At 33.6% G+C, this 27916-nt stretch overlaps 2 protein-coding genes and 1 long non-coding RNA gene across 4 annotated transcripts; 1 reads left to right on the top strand and 2 right to left on the bottom strand.

Moving 5' to 3' along the window:
• Positions 1–290: 290 nt before the first annotated feature.
• On the bottom strand, positions 291–2706 carry LOC110800342 (glucose and ribitol dehydrogenase). The gene is made up of 4 exons (XM_022005658.2): positions 2480–2706; positions 1536–1912; positions 1089–1447; positions 291–584 (listed from the first exon to the last, which is right to left on the bottom strand). Exons 1-4 carry the CDS (start codon positions 2600–2602, stop codon positions 562–564), a joined length of 882 nt encoding a protein of 293 aa, XP_021861350.1. The 5' UTR covers positions 2603–2706; the 3' UTR covers positions 291–561.
• Positions 2707–21356: 18650 nt separating this feature from the next.
• LOC130469579 (uncharacterized) lies at positions 21357–22060 on the top strand. Its single transcript, XM_056838945.1, has 2 exons — positions 21357–21361; positions 21481–22060. The coding sequence occupies exons 1-2, from the start codon at positions 21357–21359 to the stop codon at positions 22058–22060; spliced, it is 585 nt and encodes a 194-aa protein (XP_056694923.1).
• A 2434-nt stretch (positions 22061–24494) lies between these two features.
• Positions 24495–26491, bottom strand: LOC130470257 (uncharacterized). Of its 2 annotated transcripts, none has more exons than XR_008930241.1 (3): positions 26421–26491; positions 25767–25850; positions 24495–24813 (listed from the first exon to the last, which is right to left on the bottom strand). It is a non-coding gene; the product is annotated as an uncharacterized lncRNA (long non-coding RNA). The 2 variants fall into 2 exon arrangements; XR_008930240.1 differs by having other exon boundaries at positions 25767–25832.
• Positions 26492–27916: the final 1425 nt, after the last annotated feature.

Below are 27916 nucleotides of genomic sequence, written 5' to 3'. Positions count from 1 at the left end.
TCATGACCCACCATCCAATTACAAAATAATTTTACAACTACACCCACCCCACCCCCACCTCCACTTGTTCAAAAGGACATGGTCCCCAATGTACTTATTTATTAAAATATCTACCCCAATCCCACTTCTTTTATTCTTCTTAAGACCCGTGCCCAACCAAGTGTATCTCTTAAAAAAATACGGAGGGAGTACAAGTGTTTCTAATTGATTTTGGAATTTTGGAATATATAGATGACATGGAATGACATGTGTCAAATTGGAAGAGGAGAGCACCACATGGCATGGTAAACTTTCTTACAAACGCCTTTTAATATATAGTATAGATAGATTGTAATATAGTACATGTTTTTGTTTTGTCGTACTTTTAATGTATTTTTATTTAATATAGTACATGGAAAAGTAAAAATTTAATGGCCAAAAATAAAAAATGACTATAATTTGGGACGCTCAAAATAGAATACAAGACTATAAAAATGGGACGGAGAGAGTAGCACGAATTAGTTAACCAATCCATAATTGTATTTGTTGAATTAGCTCGAGGATACACTTGGATCGATCCGATCAGGCATTAACGATCATCCCACCTGAAACACAATCAACAACTAGTTAGAAATTACAAGGCCTAGCTGGCTAGCTTCATCTATAAAACTAATTTACAAGCCCGTTCCCGAGAATTTAAGAGCCCTAGACAAAGTTAGAGATTAGGGCCCATTATAATATACTTTGTATCCTAGTATTTATACATCTAATTAAATCTCATAGATAAAGTATTATATAATATGTATCTTATAAGGAATAAAGAGAAACGGGGAGAAATGTTAGTGTACGGGGTAATAATTATGTCTTCCTTAATATCAATTATTAGGGTATATAACACATTTGAGTATTCAACCAACATTAACTTTTAATACCGACATATATTTAAAGAGGTTAGGAGCACGAAGGACTGTAGTTGTTAAGTTCTTATATGAAGACTATAAAACTTATTCAACTTAGTTACGGCCGGAGTACCTTTTTGTGAAAGAGTGGAAAATAAAGAGATAAGTTATTTGTATAATGCAACAACACAAAGAAATAACACAAGATACCATTAGGATGGAGGAATTGTCCAGTGAAGTAGGATGAACAGTCGTTGCTTGCAAGGAATACATAAGATGGTGCGAGTTCAAAGGGTTGTCCTGCTCTATCCATAGCCGCCTCTGAACCAAAAGTGACAACCCTTTCTACAGGAAGTGAAGCTACTTCCAGAGGAGTCCAGATGGGACCTGGTGCTACCCCATTCACTCGAATTCCTCGTTTAATTAGTTGGAGGGCGAGGCTTCTAGTGAAGGTCACAATGGCTCCTTTTGTGGCACTGTAATCAACAAGAGTTTCTTCTCCTTTGTATGCCAATACGGAGGCTGTGTTGATTATGCAGCTTCCTTCTTTCATGTGCTTTATTGCATGCCTGCATACATGCAGGAATTACATAATTATCCTTATTATTGACTATATATGCTTATTTTGGGAAAATCTTTTGCTTGATTTAACCATACTTTGCCAAGAAAATGTATGCAAAAATGTTGATTTCAAATGTCGTTTTGAGCTGGTCCTCAGTGATTTCTTCAATGCTTTTTGCATAGTATTGAACTCCTGCATTATTCACTAAGACGTCGATGCATCCGAAGTTGCTAACTACCTTCTCAACCACCTCCTTGCAATTCTGTTCACCTCGAAGATCAACAGGAATGGCAATTGGTTCATGTGCATTACTGACCTTAGCTTTTCTTATCAATTCCAAGGCATCTTCTGCATCTTTATCCTCCGGGCCTTTAACATAAGTGAAGGCAACAGTTGCACCCTCGAGTGCAAAATAGTAACAAACTGCTCTTCCTATCCCCGAATCTCCTCCAGTTACTAATGCCACCTTTCCCTGCAACATTAACGTATGTACTGTTTGTACCAAAAAAATATAAATAAAAATAAAAATAAAGAATAACGTACGTACTGTCTTAGGTATAATAATACAAAAATGATAAAGGTCGCAACATGCGACCTTTAAGCCGTGACTCAATGATGACATGGTATGCTTATGTGTCATGATGAAAATTGGATATTAAAATGTTTAACTCACCTAACCTATTATACATGTTTCAAAAAAAAAGGTTAGAAAATCTTAATATTCTAATTTGTTTCCTTCTTCATCCCGACTATACCTTCTTTACATATTTTCATAGTAAAAATATTCTGATGACGCATAGCCTACGTGGCGCCTAAATGTACCAATTAAACTCCGAATAGTAAGATAGCGACAATTAAATGTTGCCACAACTTGCGACCTTTATCATAATAATAATAATAATATGCGAGAAACATAAATGATTGTACGAAATGTAGGAGTTTAGATGCAAACTTCACAGACTCGCAAAAACTACGTCGTATTCTCTAGCTAACATCTAATATAAGAATCTCATGCATACGAAGGAAATGTAAGGCTTACATGAAGTTTGTTGGATGGTTTATAATTCGGATTGACAGAAATGGGAAGTGGATTCATCAAATATTGTTTGCCTGGTTGAGTTTCCTGGCTTTGTGCTGGGAATTTCTGATCTTCGCTCGCCATTGTCCGTCTTGTTGCTCTAATTTCTCAGTTGCTTCTATTTACAAAACAATCTTTTTCTTTTTTGATAAATTTATGACTTCTTTCAAGATAGATAGACCAACCATTCAACCATAAATCAGATATATATAGATAACATGCTAGTTAGTGCCTCGGTCCCCTTCCTAAATAATTGTGGTTTATAATATGTTCTCCCTCCGTTCCATAATGTTCCTCACTTTTCCATTATGCGCGGTCTCCAATGCACTACTTTAACCGTTAATAATTTTAATTTCGTATTAGTAAAAATTATAAAAAATTTATATTTAGAAAATTTATATTTAGAAAATTTATATTGAAACGAATCCAATGATATCCCACAAGTTAACATTATGGAACAGAGGGAGTACACAATAATCTAAGAAAAATGAGATATTTTTGTGAATTATTTTGAAAGAGAAGGAGTAGTACTAGTACACTAGTACGTGTGTGAATTTGTTTTTATTTATTTCATTCTTTCTTAAGGGTTGGCTAGAAAGACTTTGCATGAAACGAGAATCACACACTACATGTCTACATTAACGTGTGTGTTTTTTCCTACCTCAAAGAAAAAAATAAACGTGTGTTTTTTCCTAAATTAGGTAGTGTCATATATAATTAATATTATTAATTAGATTTGCTACGTGGCGCTCTAATAATTCAGAAAATATACTAGATTTTATTAAGTTTTTATGTTAAAATAAAACTCCTATATTTTATGAATAGATTAGATTAGTGTTTGATTTTGAATTGAATTCCATTATTTTTCTAATTATTAGAGTGTTTGATTTTGGATGAAGTTGTATATATTAGTAATTAGTTAATTAAAATATCTACGAGGCACCTAATTATTTATCTACGCGGCACTCGAATTTTTTAATTCAAAAATAATTTAGAAATCTTATTTTTCATTGGCAGAAACCTTTAGATTTCCTACGCGGCGCACTAATATTGGATTAGTGTTTGACTTAGAATTTTATTTTATATTAATGTTTAATTTTGGATTAAATTTTATTTTAGATTTGTTTTTTAGATTAATGTTTGATTTTGGATTAAATTTTATTTTAGATTAAATTTTTAATTATTAGAGTATTTAATTTTGGACGGAGTTGTATTTATTACTATAAATTAATTAAAATATCTATGTGGCACCTAATTATTTATCTACGTGACACTCAACTTTTTTAATTCAAAAATAATTTAGAAATCTTATTTTTCATTGGCGGAAAACTTTAGATTTCCTACGTTTCGCTCTAATATTGGATTAGTGTTTGAATTTGGAAATTTTTTTATTTTAGATTAATATTTGATTTTGGATTAAATTTTTTTTTAGATTAATTTTTTTAATGTTTGATTTTTGATTAAATTTTATTTTAGATTTATTTTTTAATTATTAGAGTACTTAATTTTGGATGGAGTTGTAGATATTAATAATTAATTAATTAAAATATCTACGTGGCACCTATATCTACGTGACACTCGACTTTTTTAATTCAAAAATAATTTAGAAATCTTATTTTTTAAATTCTTTTTTTTTTAATTATTAGAATATTTGATTTTGGATGGAGATGTACATATTACAAACAAATTTAAATTTATTTATATATATTATAAATTTTGAATTTTAGGGCCATCGTCTATGAATAGGTCGATGCATACGATTTGTTAGATAAGTTGTGGTTAATTTAGCTAGGGGCTTATTAAACTCCGCCCTAAATATTACTCACCTATCTATATTACCTCTTTATTAAATGATCCAGCTATTTTTTCTGTATTTCCTACCTCTTTTACAATTTGTACCCCATTTTAATTAATTAACATATAATCAAATAATTAATAAATCAATGAAATAAATAATTATTAAATTTTGTTGGAATAATAATTCAACATTAAATTACAACAAACTACCTTTTCTATATTTCCTACCTCTTTTGCAATCAAATACTCAAATAATTAATAAATCAATCAAATAAATAATTGTTACATTTTGCCGGGATAATAAATTTAACATTAAATTACACAAAACTAGTTAATATCACTAATAAAAATTGAAATAATTTTTTTTTACCATGGATACTTCCACAATATAAGCTTCAACCATAGTAGAGACTTTTTCTCTAAGCTCAAATAGTAGAAGTGTCAATCCTGGTGGAAGCTCAATGTGGAAGTCTTTGTAAGTTTTGCTATAAAAAAAACATTTTTTAACATGGAGACTTCCACAATTTGAGCTTCCACCATGGTGGAGACTTTTTCTGTTTCAGCTTTCACCTTGGTGGAAGCTCAAACTGCGAAAGTCTATGTAAGCTCTAATTTTCTTTTTTAACATGAGAACTTCTGCATTTTAAGGTTCAACCATGGTAGAGACTTCTTCGTTTTAAGCTTCCACATGGTAGAAGCTCACACTGTAAAGTCTTTACCATGGTGGAAACTCAAAATGCAAAAGTCTATGTGTGTTTGAATACCTTTAATATAAAGTTTTACAATAACTATTAACCAAATTTATTAACATATTTAACGGATAAAAAAAATCATAAAATACCTATTAACATCTTTTATTAAATTTTCTAATATGCAGTACTCTTTTTACAAAAAATATTAATTAGATTTTTTGTTTTTTTGAAGGAACCAAGCTCAAAAAGAAGTCTAAGCCTGTTTAAATTGTCATTTTTAATTTTTGGATTTTATTAAATTTATGAACCAAATTCATTAACTTTTAAAACACATTAACTAAATTTATTAACCTGATTCATGGAGAGATGAGGAGGGAGGTGGGGATAAAAATGGGTGAGAGAGGAAGTTATAATATAGGCAGGAGTCTTAGTAATTATATAGGGCGGGTGAATAATAATGGGGCGGGATTAGCGCTCCGCTTTAGCTATTGTGGATAGAGATGGGAATTTCCAAGCCAGCATGCGGACAGCCCGAGCCCGCCACGAGATTGGCCAGGCGCGACATGAGCCAGTTTTTCCAAACCCGAGAGTTATCTGTTATGCATGGACATCATTTAAGAAATTTGACACGATCACGACGGACCTATCCGCGTGATTACACTCTTATTTTTTAAGCAACTAACAAAAAATCTTAAAAATTAGTACGAGAGCCCTCTAGCATTGACACGATCCAGCTTGACGAAGCTAATCCGTTTTTAAACAGACCGTTTAAAGGTTGTATTTGATCAAATTTTTCTTTTTAAAATACTCCCTCGTTATTTAATTAAAATATACAATTTGACTGACACGTGGTTTTAGGATAATGAGTTGAATTTATTAAAATAAGATGAAAGTGGGATATTGAGTTATTATTTATTGCATGTGGCGAATTATTTATTGTCGTATAAAGAGATTGTGAGTAAGTGTGAGCGACAAGAGAGGGAGAAAGATTAATATAATTGGAAGTGGAAATCATGATATGCCTAAAATAGAAAGTGTATTTTTTAATTAAATACTGTCGATTATTAGAAGTGAATTTTTTAAATAGATATAGAGGAAGTATAAGTTTACGTTAATGTAAAACATTAAATGATGGATTAAATACGACCGATTATTAGAAGTGTATCTTTTGATTAGATACAGAGGAAGTATAAGTTTCTCAGTTGCGACTATTTACAAAATTCTTTTTCTTTTTTGATAAATTTATGACTTCTTCCAAGATAGATAGACCAACCATTCAACCATAAATCATATATATATATACGGAGTAGATAACATGCTAGTTAGTGCCTCGGTCCCCTTCCTAAATAATTGTGGTTTTTAATATGTATACAATAATCTAAGAAAAATGAGATATTTTTGTGAATTATTTTGGAAGAGGAGTATACACTAGTACGTACGTGTGTGAATTTGTTTTTATTTATTTCATTCTTTCTTAAGGGTTGGCAAGAAAGACTTTGCATGAAATGAGAATCACACACTACACTAACGTGTGTGTTTTTTCCTACCTCAAAGAAAAAAAATAAACGTGTGTTTTTTCCTAAATTAGGTAGTGTCTTAAATATTATTCACTAGATTTTAGCTCGGGCGATTCACGGATTCTATTAAATTTTTACGTTAAAATAAAACTCCTATATATATACCAACTGCTATATTTTATATATTAGATTAGATTGGTTATAGATTTTGGATTGAATTTCATTTTGATTTATTTTTAAATTATTATAGTGTTTGATTTTGGTTGAAATTGTACGGAGTATATGCGCAATATTAATAATTAATTGATAAAAATATTTATGTGCACTACAAGAAATTGTACTATTAACGACGGGAAATCCCGTCGCGAAAGGCCAATAATCGTTGATTAACGACGGGATTTTCTGTCGCGAACCCGTCATAAAAGGGGGCCGTCGTTAATAGAAATCCCGTCGTAAATCCGTCGTAAACCCGTCGTAAAAGACATTTGTGACGGTTATTCCCGTCATTGTTTGGTTGTTAGCCCCGTCGCAAAAGGCTTTTGCGACGGGACTTTTGACCCGTCGCAATTAGGTTGTCGTTAAAGATACAAATTCTTGTAGTGGCACCTAATTATTTAATTATCTACGTGGCATTCGACTTTTTTAATTCAAAAATAATTTTTAAGTCTTATTTTTCATTGGCCGGAACCATTAGATTTCCTAAGTGGAGCTCTAATATTGGATTAATGTTTGATTTAATTTTTGAATTTTATTTTAGATTAGTGTTTGATTTTGGATGGATTTTATTTTAGATTTATTTTTTAATTATTAGAGTCTTTGATTTTGGATGGAGTTGTATATATTAGTAACTAATTAATTTAAATATCTATGTGGCACCTAATTAATTATATATTATCGAAATCGAAGATATTGCCGGAAACGGAAATATGGTTCGTATCGGAAATATTATCGGAAATAGAAATATAACTGGAATCGTAAATATTACCGGAAACGGAAATATTATCGGAATCGGAAATATTGTCGGAATCGAAAATATTATCGGAAACGTAAATATTGTTCGAATCAGAAATAAATTCCGGAATCGGAAAAAACGAGTCGGAAGCAAGAAATGAGCGACGAACCGTTGCACGAAGCAATGGCCCATCGCTCGATGAACCAAGGCCTAGCGCCAACGCAAGCACGCCAGACACAATGGCCCAGCGCGCCAGCGCCAGCGCACATGCCCAACGCCCAAGCCCAACGCCCAGTGCGAAGTAGTGCTGGACTTGTGCGGGTTGTGCGTTGCTTGGCCCATGGCGCCAAGCTTGCTTGGGCCACAAGGCTGCTGGTCGTTTGGCTTGCCTTGCAAGCAGCCGGCCAGCCCTAGCATTTTAGGAATATTGGTTTTTGGTATATTTCCTAGACTTTCCTAAAATCGTTCTAGGGTTTTGGCTCCTAGGGTTTTGGCTCTTAGGGTTTTTCCTATTTCCTATAAATACATGGCCTATGGTCATGTACAATACACATAAATTGAAATACAATTCAATACACTTTGCCTATCACCTAAAAGTGAGATCCCGAAATCATAAACCTTATATTATATCTTAGTTGGTACTATCTAAGGCGGATTCGAACGTACTGTGGACTTTCTACGGAGGGACGACGTTTGCCGTTCTAACTTGTTCTTGTTCGGTTCGGGGGTAGCTAGGGAAGGCACGCATCACAAAGTGTGTTTACTAAATTATGCTAAATGATTATGTGCATTTAATTTGGATTCTGGCATATATGGTTTTTCCGCATGACATTAGATTGTTCATAACCTAACAGTGGTATCATGAGCCTCTAATTAATTGCATAATCATTTAAATTAATATGAATTAATCTTATAAATTTGCAAAGAATTAAAGGGGTGAATTAATTTGGTATAATTAAATGCAAATTCATGCGATTATTAATTAATATGTTCGCAGGATTTTCGGCAGTTTTTTCAATAATGATCGAAATCTTATGATTTTATAGTGAATTCCGCATATAAACAGCGTTTTAAAATTTCGACAAAAAAATTATTTTTCGGCCAAACCCAGAATTCTCAAATTCGAAGCCTAACTATGACTTTTCGGAGCTTTTAGTTTTTCGGATGCATAACTAAATTTTAATGATATTAAAAATTAATATTTGCGAATCTTGTTTAATAATCTTGAGTTTATAAAAGACCTACTGCATAAGATTAACAATTTTAAGTTTTAAATTTGTTAATTATGCTACCTAATTTTTAATTATAATAAATTTGTTGAAATTCAAATAATTTGGAACTTGTTTTGATTTTCATAATTAATTAGTAATATAATTGGGATACCACCTAAAATTTTTTAAGTTTGAATCTTTAAATTTTTATGAAACCTAAATTTAATCCCTAAAGTATTTCAGAAATTATTTTAATTAATGAATTTTTGATTTATCGCCTAAATATTTATGAAATAAATATGATTTATTAATTTGTCATAACCTTTTGAAAAGTTATAAAATTTTGATTTTTGATTTTATAAATTCGTTCACAAAACTTGCACGCACGAAGCAATGTAAGCCTAATGTTACCCTTAAGGGGTGTTGCAATAGTACGGGCATACGACGACGAGCAAGGGAGCTCTTCGCCCATGCGGTGTTGTGGCAGCGAGAAAAGGCACAAGCACGCACATGGGCTACGGCCTGTGCGTGTGTACTTGTGCGAGTGATCGAGGGCGAGCAAGCAAGCACAAGGCAACAGCGTTGGGCGAGCAAGCAAGCACAAGGCAACATCGCTGGGCGAGCCGCACATCCGTGTGCGCGTTGTGCGTAGCACTCGCTGCTTGTGCAAGCAGCAGCATAGCAAGGCAGTGCAATGGCGAGCAATGCGCTGCTGCGCCACGCCACTGCCCAGCGCGCGCTGGTGCGAGCCACGGAGGGATGCCTCACGCTCCCTGCTTGGGTGTGCTAGCGTGTTATGTTGTGCTATGCGACGACGAAGAGCATGCACATGGGCGATGCACTTGTGCACGCGGCCTATGGTTGCTTGGCGTAGAGATTAGCGTGGCAAGGCATGGGCGTTTTGCTCGTGGAACTGCGTCGGCTTTTCGATATACGTTTAATTTTTCGTTGAGCGTTGAATTTAATTAATTAAATTTGTGCTTATAATTTTTCTCGGTATTTAATTTTATTAGTTTAATTATTATAATTAATTTTATACTAATTATTTAATAAAATTAAAACCTTAAATAAATTATGATTAATTTATTTTAATCAACTAAAATTAATCAAAAGGGATTTAAAATATTAAATATATGAGCTTTAGATTTTTAATTAAATATGTGGTTTCCGATTAGACTTGGAAAGACATTTTTATGTTTAAAAATTAGTAAAGCATATAGTTCTTGGTTTGAGTGAGAGTTTTATTCATGAATGGTTAAACTCTTGATTAGGTCCTTGTTACCTTAGGATTAATAAACTCGATTTAAACTAATAAGGTCAAATAATTGGTAGATTCTTGAGCCTTAATTAGTTGTTGCAATTATTATGTGATGCATTTTTCTGCTAACTTGCTAAGTGGGCCATTCAATGATAAATGAATGGGTGAATGGTATATTGTAAATACATTGTTTTGCAGGTTACCGAAAGTGACTAGTATGGCTGAAATAGGATAGAAAATATGGTCTGCATACCATTAAATTTGAATGTAAAATATGGTCAAAAGTACCATGGTTTTTATTTAAATATGGTTTGCGTACCATCAATTTGTTGTAATTATTTTAATTATTGCAAATCCTATTTGAAGAAAATGGAGCCTCCTATGGTGAAATTCAAGAACGAAGTTCCAATCCATTTTCAAGAAGGAATTTGAAGTTGAAGCTTTAAGATGAAGTCGGGCCATACTAGATCACACTTAGTTTATGCATGTTTTAAGATATTTATTGCTTTAAATATGTGTTGATATTATGCATGAGATTATGGTTTGCTTATGTTGCATAATTAAGGATTTTAGTTCACTTAAAATCTAACCAACATAGTAAAAGCCTTAAGTTCCAAAGTTTAAAAAAATTGAGTTAAAAGGTGGCATTCCAAAACCTTTATATCAAGATAGTGATAGTTTTCCGCCATAGCGAGGTGTCACTTCTTGATCTTAAAAGGGTAAGGTACACCATTAATTGTGAGTACATTTTTAGGTCGATTAGTGATAGTTTTCCGCCATTGCGAGGTGTCACTTCTTGATGCTAAAAAGTTGAGGTACACAATTAGTTGTGAGTACAAGTTGATTTTGGTTGAACTCAACGATATAAGTAAGGAGTCCTTTTATGTCGTGGCAAATGGGATAGATTTTCCTATTAAGTTCTTAGACGTACCTATGAACCAAGAATAGTTTCTAGACTATTAGCAACGGATTTTCTTACCTAAAATATTTTAGAATTAAGACAAATGGTGCTTAATTTTTCAATGATTTTGGGGTCTTGGATTCATTTTATTCACACCTGCCGGAACTAAATATTTCGAATAAAATGCCAATGACTTGTTTAAATTGCATGTTTGCTTTTCAAGTTGTTCTCCTGATAAATGTTTAGACTTTGCATGCTTCAATATATGTTTTAATTATTATTTATAATTAATATCTTCCACTGCAGTAAATCCTTTAGAAAGGTAACAGTAAATTTTCGCGATTGATAGTGAATCTGAGAATGATTCACAGAAATGAGACAAAATGAGCAATTTAAAATGTACGTTTCTTATAGAGACTTTTATGGCTGTTTTCGACTAACAAAGTCGAATGGCAAACCAATTGGTGCTTGTGGATTCAAAACACAATGTAGTTTTGAGATCATAAAGCATTGAGTTTAACACTCAAATTTACCAATGGTTAACAACTTAATATCTTTGTCCATTTAATTCTCGAATGAGTGTAGTTCCTAGACATTCGAATAGATCGATGCTTAGAGAACTTTAGAAGCTTCTGGTAAGATGAACTAGTTGAAGCAAAATATTCAACATGAAATGGTAAGACCTTTGTTGGAGTGACATTGGACATGTCTAACAAATTATAAAAGTTAACACTAGAGAAGTCAATTATTAAGACTATAAGAAAGGGTACAAGAAATAAGAAAACAAAGGAACAAGTGAAAGGAATTTACAATTCCGTTTCTACCTATAGGTTTATGTTTAAAGAAAAGTAACCTAGCAATCAAACTTCCTTGGTATCATATACCGCTTGAGTTTCTTACTTCAGTAATAACTCAAATCATGGAAGCTAGGCTACACTAATGACCTACAAGTGGGAAATGAAGCATGGCAATGCTACATTAGTTGTAGGGTCATCTAGTTTGTTTTAAGTCCTTTCAAGGCTGGAACTTAATGGGCATTTTGTTCCATAACCGGCATACCTAAATTTTTGTTTCAAACACAGAAGACTCACATTCAAGAAAAAAAAACAATGTTTGTTTGTTTGAATGAAATGGTCATTTACGGGTTGAGTCATGTAAACTTGATTAAAACAAACAACTCTAACAATAAAACTTTACTAGGTTCAAATCAATCTCTTGATTTGAGTTCCACAAACCTTTCGCATTGTTGCTTAGACCATATCAACAAGGTAATATTCAAAAGATCTATTTTGATGGAATTTTAAAATTTGATTGATTTCTAGATCTTTCAAGACAACCTGTTGAAAGTAAAAAAAAAGAATTGAACTATTGTTAGAATTCCTAGAAAATAGAGTTCAAAGCTAAAGAAAGATTTTATGACTTTATTATTTCACCTGTATTTGAGTGAATATTGGTTTATTTACTCAATGTGATATAAGTTTAAATATGTTTGGCTAGTTCAAAGATTCATAGAAAAGTATAAAATCGCCACTTGGCAAGAAATCATAAAGATCTAGGTTAGATCTTGTTGATGATTACTTAGACCAATAATGATCATCAATGATTTGTGTTGTAATTTCACTATCAAGCTCCATAAGATATGGTATAACTAAATTTAAATGATTGAAGTCAATTAATACTTGATTCGATCAATGATGAATCATAAAGGTTTTCCTAGAATTTCTAAACAAAATGCTCAACTACCACCAAACTAAACCAAATTCGTCAGAGCTATTGAAAAGTAATTTCAAAATATCTTTTCAATAAAATATATCTAAAGAGTTCCTGAACTCAGTGGGATATATATATATATATATATATATATATATATATATATGTTTCATTGTGATTTATTCAAATGAGACAAAAGGGTAATATTTCTACCACATATTTTGAGAACATAATGTTTGTTTGCTTGAAATAGTGTCCTTTTAGAGATTCGTTTCCAAAATGACAAGTGAGAGAAAATAGACCTCGAAAGTCTTCGAGGCAAACAACAAACATAAATGGACATTCCAGAGGCTTCTAGAAGTTCTTCAGAATATCCGAACACTTATTCTCTAAAGGATTTTAGAAACGACTTTAAAGAATATATCTCTTAGAAGACTTTACAAGTGCTTCAAGGAGAATAGAATATTCAAAGGACTTTCAAAATGGCTATTGATATTCTATTGTTTGATGTTCTATACCCATGTAGGCATAGAGTCAAGGTAACGGGACTATGAAATTCTTCTAGCGAAGAAACCTACAATTTGCAGTCAAACTATTATCATTAATGAATTTGTGACTTGTAACAAAACTATGACGAAAACCAAAATTCCCTAAAATGGTTAGAGGCCATATATAGACTCAATGTTTTGATGACAAAATTGCATATCAATTCCACAGTGTATCTCCATAATATTTCAAGTCACGATTCCACAGTGTATTTTCATCTTCCCAACCAAGTGTGGTAAATGTAATTGCATATCAACAACCGACCTACTTGATCACCTATCATACAACCAACTGCATACTCATCAAAAGTCAAACCAAAATCTAAGACAAACATTTAGGCGAAGCAACTGCATAATCATCATAATCTAACACGAACCTGCATAATCATCAAAATTAAACCAAAATTGAATCGATAATGAAGATTGAATAAAACCATCTTAAACTAGGAAAAATCGGTTATCAAAATTGATTAAAACCCTTAATTCTTCAGCAATTGAATTAACAACCTCCATCTCAAAAATTGAGCAAATACATCACCGATCAATCCGAAAGAAGCCTAGAAAGCAGCAACAATCAATAAAGCAGCCGATAAATTTCGGAGAATATGAATTTCAGAAATTAAAACCCCTTAATTCTTCAGCAATTGAATTAACATCTTATGTTTTGCCGGAGGAGGAAGATGGAGGCCAGCTGCGATTTGGAGTTTTTTTCTCTTCGATCGTCGAGGAGGAACCCAAGGATTTGTAGAGGCGAAGGGTGGGAGGCGAAGGATCTACCATGGAACGTACCTCCAGGAGATACTACGAAGTTGAATTGCGTCAGATATAGCATCGAAAACTCGACGGAATTGAATTGGGTTGATTTTAGAAAGGTGACAATTTGAATTGGGTTGAGTTTATAAAAGTGAAAATTTGAAAGGTGAAAGAATCGCATCGGAACGTGGGTAATCTTCTTCTAATCAATGGAATTGATGAGTTTGAGGAAAGAGATGAGAAAGAATGGGGTTTTAGGGTTTCAAAAGAAGAAATGGCGGGGTCTTTGCAGGGGTATAATAGTAAAAGTACACTAACGCCTAGTTAACGTCGTTAGCCTCTAAGCGTCATTAAGGGTATTTAATGCAAGAAAATGAAACCTAAGGGGTATTTGATAAATAACTGAAACTGCGAGGGTATTTGGTGAATAAACTTAAACCTCGGGGGTATCTCATGAAAAATCTGAAAGGTAAATAATGAAATAAGAATTGTACTCCATATATAAAACTTACATCAAATCTTACAAACTTAAAACGACTATACACAGCAGTAATTTCCCCTTAGTAGAAAATATATAACAGGTGGTTGAATGTAAAAAAGAAAGAAAAAAAATAACAGTTGGCCTAGGAAATCTTGACAACTATAGTAAGTTGCGCCCAAGTTATACAAATTTGTTGTGTAAATTGTTAAGTAAAAATCGAGCATCTACAAATTTATGGTAGATGCTAGAAACGTAATGCTAATGTTCAATTTGCATGCCATAGACAATATGAAATCATACGTATGTCTACAATGTAGGTTTCGTTGATAGTTCAAAAGTACAATAACAAGCCAAAAGGTGTATACAAAGCATCGTTGCTTCAAGCATCATTGCAAAACATTACACTTGGACAGAAATGGTGTTATTCCGACCTCTATTAAAGTACCGTTCCTATACAATATCGAAGTTTTTTGCAACAACATGTAATAAAAGGTGATGTGAAGAAACATGGTTGGCTAAAAGGAATAGTATGAAAAGGTTATACAAATGAGCCAAAGGAGAGCTTGTTGTATGACTAAAACATGAATGATGAATTGATGATAGAGTACTCTGTAATTTTTGAGCTGAAAGTATTATGTGACTTGTGATTTGTGTAATACATGCAATTCACCTTTTTTTTACCTACAACTCAACTACTATATGAAAGTGTAGTCTCGTGTAAAAGCACAAAAAAATACTCCCCTTGAATGTTTCCTAAAACAACCTACTTACATATAGTTATTAAGTACTAACTCAATAATCTAATAGAGGAGGAGGCGTGATATTTGTCTAAAATAAGGTCTAAATTTTGTGAAATATTGTTAACATTTAATGACAATATCACGTGGACAACGCATTTAGTTAATGGGGGTTGATTCAGATGTAGCCCCTATGTCTAAATTAGGGACTTCCTAGAAAATAAGGGTAACACAATAATGATGAAATCAGATAGAGGATAAACGAGCGAGTCAAACCACCTTAAGAAATCTTTCATGTTGTCGTTGATTGACCGACCTAGTTTTCATGTTTGAAATCGTACCTAACTTGGTCAATATTGAGTTAGTTGCATGACCTAGAACTTGTTGTGTGACCTAATTTTCATGTTATGTTTCCATTCCTTGCTTAGTAAAGAAAATGTACAAAAGGTTTTCATGTTGTCATAGATTTATCAACATAGTTTTAGATAAGGTTTTATATAAAAAGACAACTTCCATTACCTAATAGTCTCAGCTGACTACTAAAATCCGAGAAATTTTTAACAGAGCAACTACTGTTAGCGATCTTAGCAGAAGAAGTTATGTAGAATACTTATAGTGGAAACTCACATTGTCCCCTTCCAAATGGTACTGCAATACGCCTTCCAAATTGTCTTTCAGTTTTAGCTTTATTGAAAGATGAAAACATAATTTACATAATAAAATATCAAAAATGCAAATAAAGAGTAGCAACAAGTAGCTTTCCTCAAAATCTGCAGAGGATTTCAAAAACATTTAAAAGAACACACAATACACTTAGATCAATCAATATAATCAAATAACTTATACCTAACAGAATGATAATTCCATAATCACAATTTCTTTCTCTACCCTCCTCCCTCATACATACATAGTACAAATTGTCAAGAAACCTTCTTAAAAACAAAAACAAGCTACTGGTAGTTAGTCTGCCTAGTTAGTCCAACAACTTTACCGCGGTGGATCTATTAATAATCAGATGATTGCAGTCACTGGTAGCTACTTTGTGACCGCAACGTTTTTGATGCAGAATTAACCTCCACTCACCTATTGCTGCTGGACATCTACATTGCCTCTTAATCTTCCACATTCCATACCGTCACAAACTTGTCCATGCTTCCATTGTAAATAATATATCGTTGACCTTTAGCTTCATTGTTGTTCTCCACGGCCAATCACTTAAACGGTCCATTGTGGCCTTTTAAGACAGAGAGACATACATATAGACAAACATGTGTGGATCCTGCCATCCCAACGCAGCACAGATATGGTCTTATCAGTTGAACCACTAAACACAAGTTGAGCTCGAGCAGCTAGGCACATAACGGCCAGCTTGTGACAAGTGAGCACTCCACTGTGTGTCGGGTTCTTATCTCTCTCCCAGAAATTGAAGACCCTATCGCTAAACCCAAAATAACCTCACATTCCTATTTCAGGAGTTCCTACACCATCTAGTAAATATATGACTGACTACATGAGAATCCCAGAATAAATATATTCGGGATGGGTTACCACCCTAAAAGAAACCCGACTCATACTTGACCAACTCTACTTTTCTTCTCTTCTATATGCATTAGAAATTACCTGCATCCAGAATGATGAAATGGGAACATTACAAGTCTTAAGAATGTCCCATGTATTGTGTACAACGATGGCCTTTGATATAATTCCAATGAGGAATTCAAAGAGGTCTTCTCTATGATGAGTTCAATAGATGAATTCTTGTACAATATTGCTCCTGCAACCGAATTTCCATGTACCTTTATATCCAATGTAACAATATAAGTTGTAAGAGTATGATTGTAAATCCAAAAATTCTAACCTTAAAAGAAAAGTGAAACATAACGGTAGTCAATCCAATTGGTTATTATAAAAAGATTGTGCTTAGTCATTAATTCATTATAATTAATTAGCATGATTGACCTGAATCTGAACTTTGTCTTGCATTGTTAATCGAGTATTGTGTATTAATATAATTCAAAATAAAGAGATATCATCTTTAATGTCGTATAGAAAGGAAAGGGAGCATATATAAGTTGTACTCCAATCACGAACTGGCCTGATAAAAGATATTCAAATTTAATAATGACTTTTAGACATTTGAAAGGGGTATATTTAGATATTAGTAATATATTAAGAAAAGGGGAAAAACACTTCAAAAATTAAATTGTACGGAGTAGCAAAACAAAAAGATGGAGCATACCAAAACCAGAAACTAAAGAAGAAGGGTGATTGAAATTCATACCTTAAATTCATCTATTTTCTATGAGGTGCACTTCACTTCACCTCCTTCTAGATGTTGTAAATCGTGAAGAAAAATCTTAAAATGAAATCCCATATTCGAACAACACCCCTTTTATGAACAAGAACAACAAACTAAGTAAAACCCAACTCCCAAAATGAGCCCATTACCTAATAATTCAACCGAGAAATAATTGCTACTCTTTTTTGGCCTAAGAAGGTGATAGCTAACAGGCCTATTCAAATTCATGTCTTTCTCTTTCTTCCTAACCCTCCTCCGCCACTTCATTTGTTTCCAGATCATCATCTAACATAGTTCCATGTCAATATTCAATCCATCCCCCATCCCACATCCTAACCTGGACACAAACTTTAAAACCCAACCCATAATGGCCCATAACCAAAAAAATTGACACGATAAAATAGTTACCAGAATTTGATCATTTTCTACATAAAATAGAAGAATATAGAGCTACAAGTGTAGTTGCCTGTAATCCATCTTAATAACAGTAATCAAGGAAACCTTATACGCTCCAATGAACCTCCTTTGAACTTTTAAAAATAATAAAATCGGCATAATTAAATAACCCGATATCATACTATTCACAAGAACATACACCATAATACATGTGAAGCCTAGTTTAGGAGTTTAGGACCACAGTTGATCACTTTCTTGGAATATATCGATCGTGTGAAGACTCTTAAAACTGTAAAAGAACGGATACGACAGATCACGCAATCAATATATAAAGGAAATGTCTGCATTCCTACTCATCAAATAAATTCACCAAAACATAATTTGGAAGGCTAAAAGAGTTAGAGAGTCGAGACACTTGTATCAAGTTTTTTGAAGGAAAAAGCCACAAGTTTTGGAAAACTGGCCTTGTTGTTCCTTTCCTTTTTTTTTTGTTCATTAATCGAATTTAATGGTTTCTAATGTTATAAATATTAACTCTGATTTGTAATTTATTGTGGGATTCTAACCATACATAATTTATCATAATAACCTCATATCACCCCCCCTCTCTCTCAATCACACTCCCCCCCTCACAACTTTGTCAAGATGATTCTTATCTCTCTCTCTGCAATGTAAAAGACAAAAGTGATGAAACACTGATAAATAACAATCAAAAGTACAGAGTAAGCTGCAAGCTTACTCAGTGTGTATCACGTAAGTCAATTAGTCATTGACCAACCACAGATTGTGAGTTTTTGTTAATAAATATTAATTCCTTACTGATGTCCCCAAATATAAATGTTATTTCAAGAAATAAAATTTATCTACTCATATCTCATCAATTAGATGCTTTCAGAGGGATAAACTCAAAGAAATATATCCATGACCAAAAACCAACTTTGGAAATAAAAAAACTAAATTACAAAGGAGAACAATTGTTATTATACCTGCCATCCCTTACCAAGGAAAAGTCTTTCTTTCGCCTCTGAAATTAGTGTACCATGTAAGCCTAAGAGACCAAAACCACAATACTAAGAGAAAAAGGGAGGGGTGGGAATCATTAAAAAGTGGTGCAGGCAAAACAACAAGAGCTAATCTTAGGGTATTTAAAAAACGTTGAAGTTGTTAGAACTAAAAATGGATTAAATTGGCACGATGGAAGTATGTGTATAGGTACTTAATTGGCTTTCAAGAGGGTTATAAAACGGAATATAGGTCCATTGTTTTGTACCTATAAGTTTTGTTTTACTATTAACTACATTTGAATTCACCTTCTTCATTCTAAGAGCTGCAAGACGTGGTCTGGTCGTACAATAAGCTTAATATTTGGTGTCGTGAATCATGAAGTATAGAACATGGAGGTAAGGAACTCTGCTGGAACGATGAAGTACTGTTGTTCAGAGCTATAACAGAAAATAATGCTTCGGTGTAGATTGACAGTTCCTAAATGTTAAAGGAAAGACATTAGGAGCAACCAAGATTGGCGTGCTCACTGGGTAGGTTTATTTGCTGGCTTAGATCATATTTGCAGAGGGGTTTTGTTTGGCAATCAATTATTTATTGTTAGTCGTTTGTATTAAATATTTACAAAGCGTAATAGAAACCAGTAGAGTTCATTGTAAAAATCCACAACTACTGCCATTGCTTATAGTTTTAAAAATCATAGCAAGTTGTACTCGCATATTCTGAAGTTTTAGAAATGACATGTATCTGATCCCGAGGGTGTGTAGTAATTTGAATTACGACCTTCAAAAACTTATTAGGCTGCCATTGATAATAGAGAAGACTTGCAGACATAAGCTAAAGGAAGAGTAATCCAAGGAACAGAAAATCAGAGTTGGGTATCTTTAATTGATTATCTACAAGGTCATACCAACTTAATACGTACATAATATCACTACTCTAACTATCTCTCTAGTAATATAACCTCTCCAATTATTTACAGCACACCCACATTAGCAGATACTTTACCCTCAAAAGCCTTATGATTGATACATACTTGATTAGTCTCTATCATATACTCTGTATGAAGTAGTTATTATTATATGTAATTAATTAACGATTCCAAGAACCTAAACGATTTCAAGCCCTAACTTTCTCTCTACGTTTTCTCTCGGGTGTATGGTAGCTTACCGTACACCTTCGCCATGGCAAGGAAGTCTAGATCGAAAACTCAAGGGAACAAAGATGGCAATGGAAAAGCGAAACCAAGAGGACCTACTTCGGATTCTCAAGCACAACGTACGCGTTCGATCAATGAAGTTCTTGGAGTGGAGGCAATTGATTTTGGGATTGGGAATGAGATTTTCACTCCGAAATCGGGTTTACACCAGTTACGAGTTCGATCAGAAATGAGGCATTCATTCAATAATTTTATGCAGCATATTCATCAATCAACTGGAAATGTTGGCAATCAATCCAGAGTAAATGTTGACGTAGGTACAATTCCTATTTTGCACCAAATTGATTCGATGAATGATAATGAATATGAGGATGACTCTAATCATACTGTGAATACAAATGAATTGCTTGAACCTGATTTAAACATGAACCATGATGAACCTGTTTTGCTGGATTCCAATGTTAATCCGATTGAAATTGATTTTGAGGACATTCAAGAGGAGGTTGATTTCTGGAACTCTGCAGTTGTGTGTTACATTGTGGGATCAAATCCCCCTTTGAATGTGATGGAAGGGTGATATGGAGGAATTTGAATGTTGACAAGGTGGTTATGGTGAAAAAGGGTATATTCTTAGTTCAATTTTTGACCATGGATTCTAGGGACAAAGTTGTAGCAGGGCATTGCTTTCTTGAAAGCAAACCTTTGATTCTTAAGCCATGGTCTGTTGACATGGACATGGAGAAGGATGATGTGAAATCAGTACCCATTTGGTTACAGCTGAAACTGAACTTCAAATACTGGGGAGAGAGAGCTTTGTTCAAAATTGTAAGCCAGATTGGGAAACCCATTAAGAGAGACTATGCAACTTCATGTAGAGACAAGTTACAATTTGCCAGAGTGTTAGTGGATGTGCCATTATCTCAGGAGTTTGTGGATGCCATCTCTTTTAGGAATGAGAATGGAGAGATGATAAGAGTTGGGGTTCACTATGAATGGAGACCAACTTTATGCTCAAAATGCAAGATGGTAGGACACATGGCTACTGATTGTAGACAAGGAAACACTAAGAAAGTGTGGGTTAGGAAACACACAATTGTGAGTACAATTCAGGTGAATGAAAATGGTGTCAGTGAGATGCCAATCATGGATCCAGAAGGTTTTCAAAGGACCCTCGGACCCATCAGAGTTAGGAACTCACCAGTTGTTCCAACTCACATAACTAATACATGTTAGCTTTTTGAGGGTGAGATGCAGAAGGAAGGTGATGTCAGTGTTGGATTGGATAATTTGGTGGAAGTAGAGAATGAGAGTAAAGCCAGTGGAAGGGGGGACTCTTCCCATTCTTATGGATAAAAATATTAACTTGGAATGTCAGAGGGCTCAATTCACCTCAGAAGTAGAATGAAGTTAGAAATTTCATTCAAAAGTATGAGGTGGGTCTGGTGGGTCTTCTGGAACACAAGGTGAAGGTACCTAATCTAGGTAAGCTTTACCAAAAAATATTTTCAAATTGGTGTTTCACTAGTAACTCTAGCTATCATGTTGGTGGTAGAATTATTGTAGCATGGAAGGCTGGGTGTTTTACAGTGAATATTGTAGCAACATCAAGCCAATTCTTGCATTGTCATATCACTCCTGTAAGTGGTATGCCTAGTTTTTACTACACCTTTGTTTATGCTTTCAATGAGAGCAACTTGAGACAGGCTTTATGGAGTGATCTAAGCACTTTGAATGTTCAAGGTCCTTGGATTATCTTCGGGGATTTTAACTGTGTCATGGCAGTTAATGAGAGAATTGGTGCTCCTGTTAGGCATATGGAAATTGTTGATATCAATAATTGTATGCATGGATATGGTATAGAGGATGTCAAATGTGTGGGGAATCTCTACACTTGGAATAATAAACAACAAGGGGCTGACAGAGTATTTTCAAAGCTTAACAGAATACTTGCCAATGTTGATTGGCAAGATTGCTATCCTTCTGCAGAAGCTTGCTTTCTTCCAGAGGGCCAGTTTGATCATTCTCCTAGACTTTTGAGTGTTTATCCTAGGGTTAATGGAGGGAGGAAGCCATTTAAATACTTTACAATGTGGAAATCATCTCCTAGTTTTAATGCAATTCCCATAAAATGAATAACAAAATCCAACTTAAAACTGAAATAGAAATTGTCTCTTGACTAGGTGGTTATTCTAAGCGTCTCCTCACTCATAGCCAAGTACCTTTACCAACCTGCAAAAATAAATAGAAAAGAGACAAGAGAGACAAACTCCCAAAAATCAGATAAACTGAGTAATTCCAACTCCATCCCGTAAAATAAATAATTTTAGTTTGAAAACGTTTTGATTACATAAAATAAATAAATAAACAAGTACCAATTTAATGACTCCATTATTAAACTCATCACATAAGATCAATATTAATTAAGTGAGGGAAAGAGAACGCTAAGGGTCGCGCGTGACCCTTGAGAATGGCCAAAGTAAGATGAGTACAGAATGTCCCTAGTGTGCACACCCCTCACTAGTTGACTATGGGTCTCCGCGACCGCGCACCAATAGAATTATGAGGAAGACTAAACAGAAAATTTGACAAAATAATAGAAACCTACTAGAAGCCTACCGGGTCTCCACTAAAGTGAACCGATATAACAACATCTAGAAGGGCAACCTGTTACGCATATGTTAGAGCTACTACGAGAAGGTGATCACATAATATTAACTCAACCTTTATAAAAAGACTAATTAATTAAGGGGATGGATTTAGCTTAGTGGCACTACAATACTGTGAATTTGAGACAAGGAAACTAGTAGGAAATCAAGTCAACTTTAGAGACATAATACTCCATTAATAGTTTATCATTAAATAAAGAATCAAGGTAAACCAATCCTAAATTGTGTTTTGGAAATCTACAGACACTAAGGGCTGCGTATATGAATTCGAAGGCAACATAACAGAACATGAGAAAAGTATGTTTCCTTGGTTAATGAAGGCGGTGGAAAATTCGTTTACGATGATCAATCATGAAGGAAATCCAAATTTGTATTTGTTTTAGGTATAATCAGTTGGACGTTCTAAATCAAGGGAGATTAATTACATCAATTAAAATACTACCATGATCATGAATTATACAATTCTTAAAAGAGAATAAAAGAGAAGTTGAAGAAGGTAAACATTGCTTACCAGAATGGAAGAACGAGAGATGGTGAGACAATGATGTCGGCAGAAGAGCGTTTAGAAAGATGAAGTTTTTGTTTCTTTGAGAGTCACGTAGGGAAATTTTTTAGGGTATAAGGGTATATATAACTTAGGGTATTAGGGTTTGACTAGGAGACTAATTTCAGAAAACCCAAAAAAATAAATCTTAAAATATACTACTTGTTTCTTTTAATTAAAACTCATTTAAACCTTTATTTTAATTGTAAAAATAAGTTTAAATTACTAAAATAATTTATTAAAAAATACTCAAAAATTCAGGTTATTACATCTACTCCCCCCTAAAAAACAAAGTTCGTCCTCGAACTTTACAGTTAGCTCTCACATAAGAACCACTTATAATAAAACTTCGGGGAATTACATTCACCCCCTCTAAAAACAAAGTTCGCCCTCGAACTTTAATGTTAGCTCTCATGATGGATACTCGAAACAACTAAACTAGAGATATTACACCTACTACTCCTTAAAATAAGGTCGGTCCCCTAACTAGAATTAAGTTCGTCCTAAGACTTTAAGGTTAGCTATATACGACTACTTTGTACAAAAGAAATGAATAAATTAGTATCACACTCTACCCCTCTTAAAAGGAGTTTCGTCCCCGAAACTCTAATCTTAAATGTGCTACTCTTGCCATGCGCTTACTATCAAGACATATCACCACATATGACACGTCATATAAACCCAAAAATAATTCACACACGTCAATATTCTAAGGATGAAGTAGACTTATAGACAATAAATTGTAACATATATTATCATTTACGCATGGAATCTGTTAAAAAGAAAAAAAAAACGATAACGTAACCCAAAAATCGTAACCAGTAACACGCTAAGGGATGCAGCACGAGCTTCTAGTCGCCTCTTTTGGCAATCATGTGATCGTTTTCAGATAATGGTTCCTTCATGAAATTCGGAGATCTCAAAAAGTTAATGAATTTAGGCTTAAGAATCGCTCGATTCGAAGTTTTGATCTAGGAGATACGCCCTTTTGAATTCTAGTGTTGATGTAGTCTCATATTCGCATGGGGGTTGGGTTGGGTGGGAGACTCTTTTATCGCCTTCGATTAAGCAATACTATTTCTCAAGGTCACTTAGAAAACAATAGAAAGAAAGAAAATAACACATGGTAGTACTAGAACTAAGTACTTCACATAATGTCAAAATAAGACCCTATTCGCGTCCCGCGCTCACGGCTTTATAAGAACCTAATTACTCATATTTTCATTTATCTAAAATAACCCAATTCATTTTATTAATCCTAATTCTTAATTATTTTCATTTTCCCTAATAAAAAAAACAACACTAGGATATGAAGATCCTAGCGGTAACCAAGAAAAACCTAAACTCTGATACCAATTTGTAACACCCCAAAATTTGGACCTTTTATATAATCAAAAACCCTGTTTTTATTTCATAAAATCATCGTCCAAACCTTGGGAGTGTCACTGTTACATTTATTCTCCTTAGAAAATAAATGCAAAGCAACAAAATAATTTTAGAACTATTAAAGTCAAAATTAACTAAGTGGTTTAAAGGTGGCCAATAAAATATTACAACCAATTAATCCCCATAAAATAAATAACAAAATCCAACTTAAACTAGAATAGAAATTATCCCTTGACTAGGTGATTATTCTAAGCGTCTCCTCACTCGTAGGCCAAGTACCTTTTCCAACCTGCAAAAATAAATAGAAAAGAGACAAGAGAGACGAACTCCCAAAAATCAGATAAACTGAGTAATTCCAACTCCATCCCGTAAAATAAATAATTTTAGTTTTGAAAATGTTTTGAGCACATAAAATAAGTATATAACAAGTATCAAGTTAATAATCTCATTATTAAACTTATCACATAAATATCAATGTTAATTAAGTGAGGGAAATAGAACGCTAAGGGTCGCGCGTAACCCTTGAGAATGGCCAAAGTAAGATGAGTACAGAATGTCCCTAGTGTGCACACCCCTCACTAATTAACTATGGGTCTCCGCGACCGCGCACCAATAGAATTAGGAGGAAGACTAAGCAGAAAGTTTAATACAGAATAATAGAAACCTACTAGAAGCCTACCGGATCTCCACTAAAGTGCACCGATAGAACAACATCTAGAAGGGCAACCTGTTCCTAACCCTTACGGGTTTTTCCCTCTGAGATTACGCTTTACGTCATTAGTATTTTAATAAGGTTAAACACACAGATGACCAACTCACAGATCAAAACAATACAACTAACTGATTAAGTAGCCACATAAAATTGGAACATAACAAGTCCAACCTTATTACTTACAACCTCAAATTTGTTGACTTACGCAACTCACATCAAAGAACTCAAATGTGTCATTATTCTCCAACAACTAATGACTACAGTATTCAACAACCAATTTTATTCTCAAGTTCCTCAATATTAGTACTACGTACTTCAGTTCATAATACGTAAATCAAATAATGTTTGTTAAAATACGTATAGAGTTCAAATAATATTCTTATAATAATACTACTAGTATACATGTCTATAATTTCACATTGCAAAGGTCATATACATAACACTTAATTCTTTATCACATAATAACACATAAACATGTCTAAAATATATTTTTCTAACGGGACCTAAAGATGATGGACATTGAAAATTACCTTGAACATGCGCGTACTTCAAACTAGTAGTTCTCTTTCGTAGTCCCTATGTAGCCCCGTTTATGACTACACAAATTAATGAGCCTAAATCAGTATACGATTAGTACCTAACCAAAACAACTATTTTGAATCAATAATGGCGTTTTACGCATATGTTAGAGCTACTACGAGAAGGTGATCACATAATATTAACTCAACCTTTATAAAAAGACTAATTAATTAAGGGGATGGATTTAGCTTAGTGGCACTACAATACTGTGAATTTGAGACAAGGAAACTAGTAGGAAATCAAGTCAACTTTAGAGACATAATACTCCATTAATAGTTTATCATTAAATAAAGAATCAAGGTAAACCAATCCTAAATTGTGTTTTGGAAATCTACAGACACTAAGGGCTGCGTATATGAATTCGAAGGCAACATAACAGAACATGAGAAAAGTATGTTTCCTTGGTTAATGAAGGCGGTGGAAAATTCGTTTACGATGATCAATCATGAAGGAAATCCAAATTTGTATTTGTTTTAGGTATAATCAGTTGGACGTTCTAAATCAAGGGAGATTAATTACATCAATTAAAATACTACCATGATCATGAATTATACAATTCTTAAAAGAGAATAAAAGAGAAGTTGAAGAAGGTAAACATTGCTTACCAGAATGGAAGAACGAGAGATGGTGAGACAATGATGTCGGCAGAAGAGCGTTTAGAAAGATGAAGTTTTTGTTTCTTTGAGAGTCACGTAGGGAAATTTTTTAGGGTATAAGGGTATATATAACTTAGGGTATTAGGGTTTGACTAGGAGACTAATTTCAGAAAACCCAAAAAAATAAATCTTAAAATATACTACTTGTTTCTTTTAATTAAAACTCATTTAAACCTTTATTTTAATTGTAAAAATAAGTTTAAATTACTAAAATAATTTATTAAAAAATACTCAAAAATTCAGGTTATTACATCTACTCCCCCCTAAAAAACAAAGTTCGTCCTCGAACTTTACAGTTAGCTCTCACATAAGAACCACTTATAATAAAACTTCGGGGAATTACATTCACCCCCTCTAAAAACAAAGTTCGCCCTCGAACTTTAATGTTAGCTCTCATGATGGATACTCGAAACAACTAAACTAGAGATATTACACCTACTACTCCTTAAAATAAGGTCGGTCCCCTAACTAGAATTAAGTTCGTCCTAAGACTTTAAGGTTAGCTATATACGACTACTTTGTACAAAAGAAATGAATAAATTAGTATCACACTCTACCCCTCTTAAAAGGAGTTTCGTCCCCGAAACTCTAATCTTAAATGTGCTACTCTTGCCATGCGCTTACTATCAAGACATATCACCACATATGACACGTCATATAAACCCAAAAATAATTCACACACGTCAATATTCTAAGGATGAAGTAGACTTATAGACAATAAATTGTAACATATATTATCATTTACGCATGGAATCTGTTAAAAAGAAAAAAAAAACGATAACGTAACCCAAAAATCGTAACCAGTAACACGCTAAGGGATGCAGCACGAGCTTCTAGTCGCCTCTTTTGGCAATCATGTGATCGTTTTCAGATAATGGTTCCTTCATGAAATTCGGAGATCTCAAAAAGTTAATGAATTTAGGCTTAAGAATCGCTCGATTCGAAGTTTTGATCTAGGAGGTACGCCCTTTTGAATTCTAGTGTTGATGTAGTCTCATATTCGCATGGGGGTTGGGTTGGGTGGGAGACTCTTTTATCGCCTTCGATTAAGCAATACTATTTCTCAAGGTCACTTAGAAAACAATAGAAAGAAAGAAAATAACACATGGTAGTACTAGAACTAAGTACTTCACATAATGTCAAAATAAGACCCTATTCGCGTCCCGCGCTCACGGCTTTATAAGAACCTAATTACTCATATTTTCATTTATCTAAAATAACCCAATTCATTTTATTAATCCTAATTCTTAATTATTTTCATTTTCCCTAATAAAAAAAACAACACTAGGATATGAAGATCCTAGCGGTAACCAAGAAAAACCTAAACTCTGATACCAATTTGTAACACCCCAAAATTTGGACCTTTTATATAATCAAAAACCCTGTTTTTATTTCATAAAATCATCGTCCAAACCTTGGGAGTGTCACTGTTTCATAAAATATTT

Source organism: Spinacia oleracea, chromosome 3, assembly GCF_020520425.1.
Source record: "Spinacia oleracea cultivar Varoflay chromosome 3, BTI_SOV_V1, whole genome shotgun sequence".
NCBI classification, from domain to species: Eukaryota; Viridiplantae; Streptophyta; class Magnoliopsida; order Caryophyllales; family Amaranthaceae; genus Spinacia; species Spinacia oleracea.
This window is presented reverse-complemented; position numbering and strand designations above follow the sequence as displayed.

What these genes read in the sequence shown, in the direction of transcription:
- LOC110800342 (XM_022005658.2), bottom strand. Translation starts at nt 2,602, where the DNA reads ATGGCGAGCGAAGATCAGAAATTCCCAGCACAAAGCCAGGAAACTCAA. An exon ending in AACCATCCAACAAACTTCAT is followed by an intron (nt 1,913 to 2,479) that starts GTAAGCCTTACA and finishes TTAATGTTGCAG; the next exon opens with GGAAAGGTGGCATTAGTAAC. An exon ending in GCATACATTTTCTTGGCAAA is followed by an intron (nt 1,448 to 1,535) that starts GTATGGTTAAAT and finishes GCATGTATGCAG; the next exon opens with GCATGCAATAAAGCACATGA.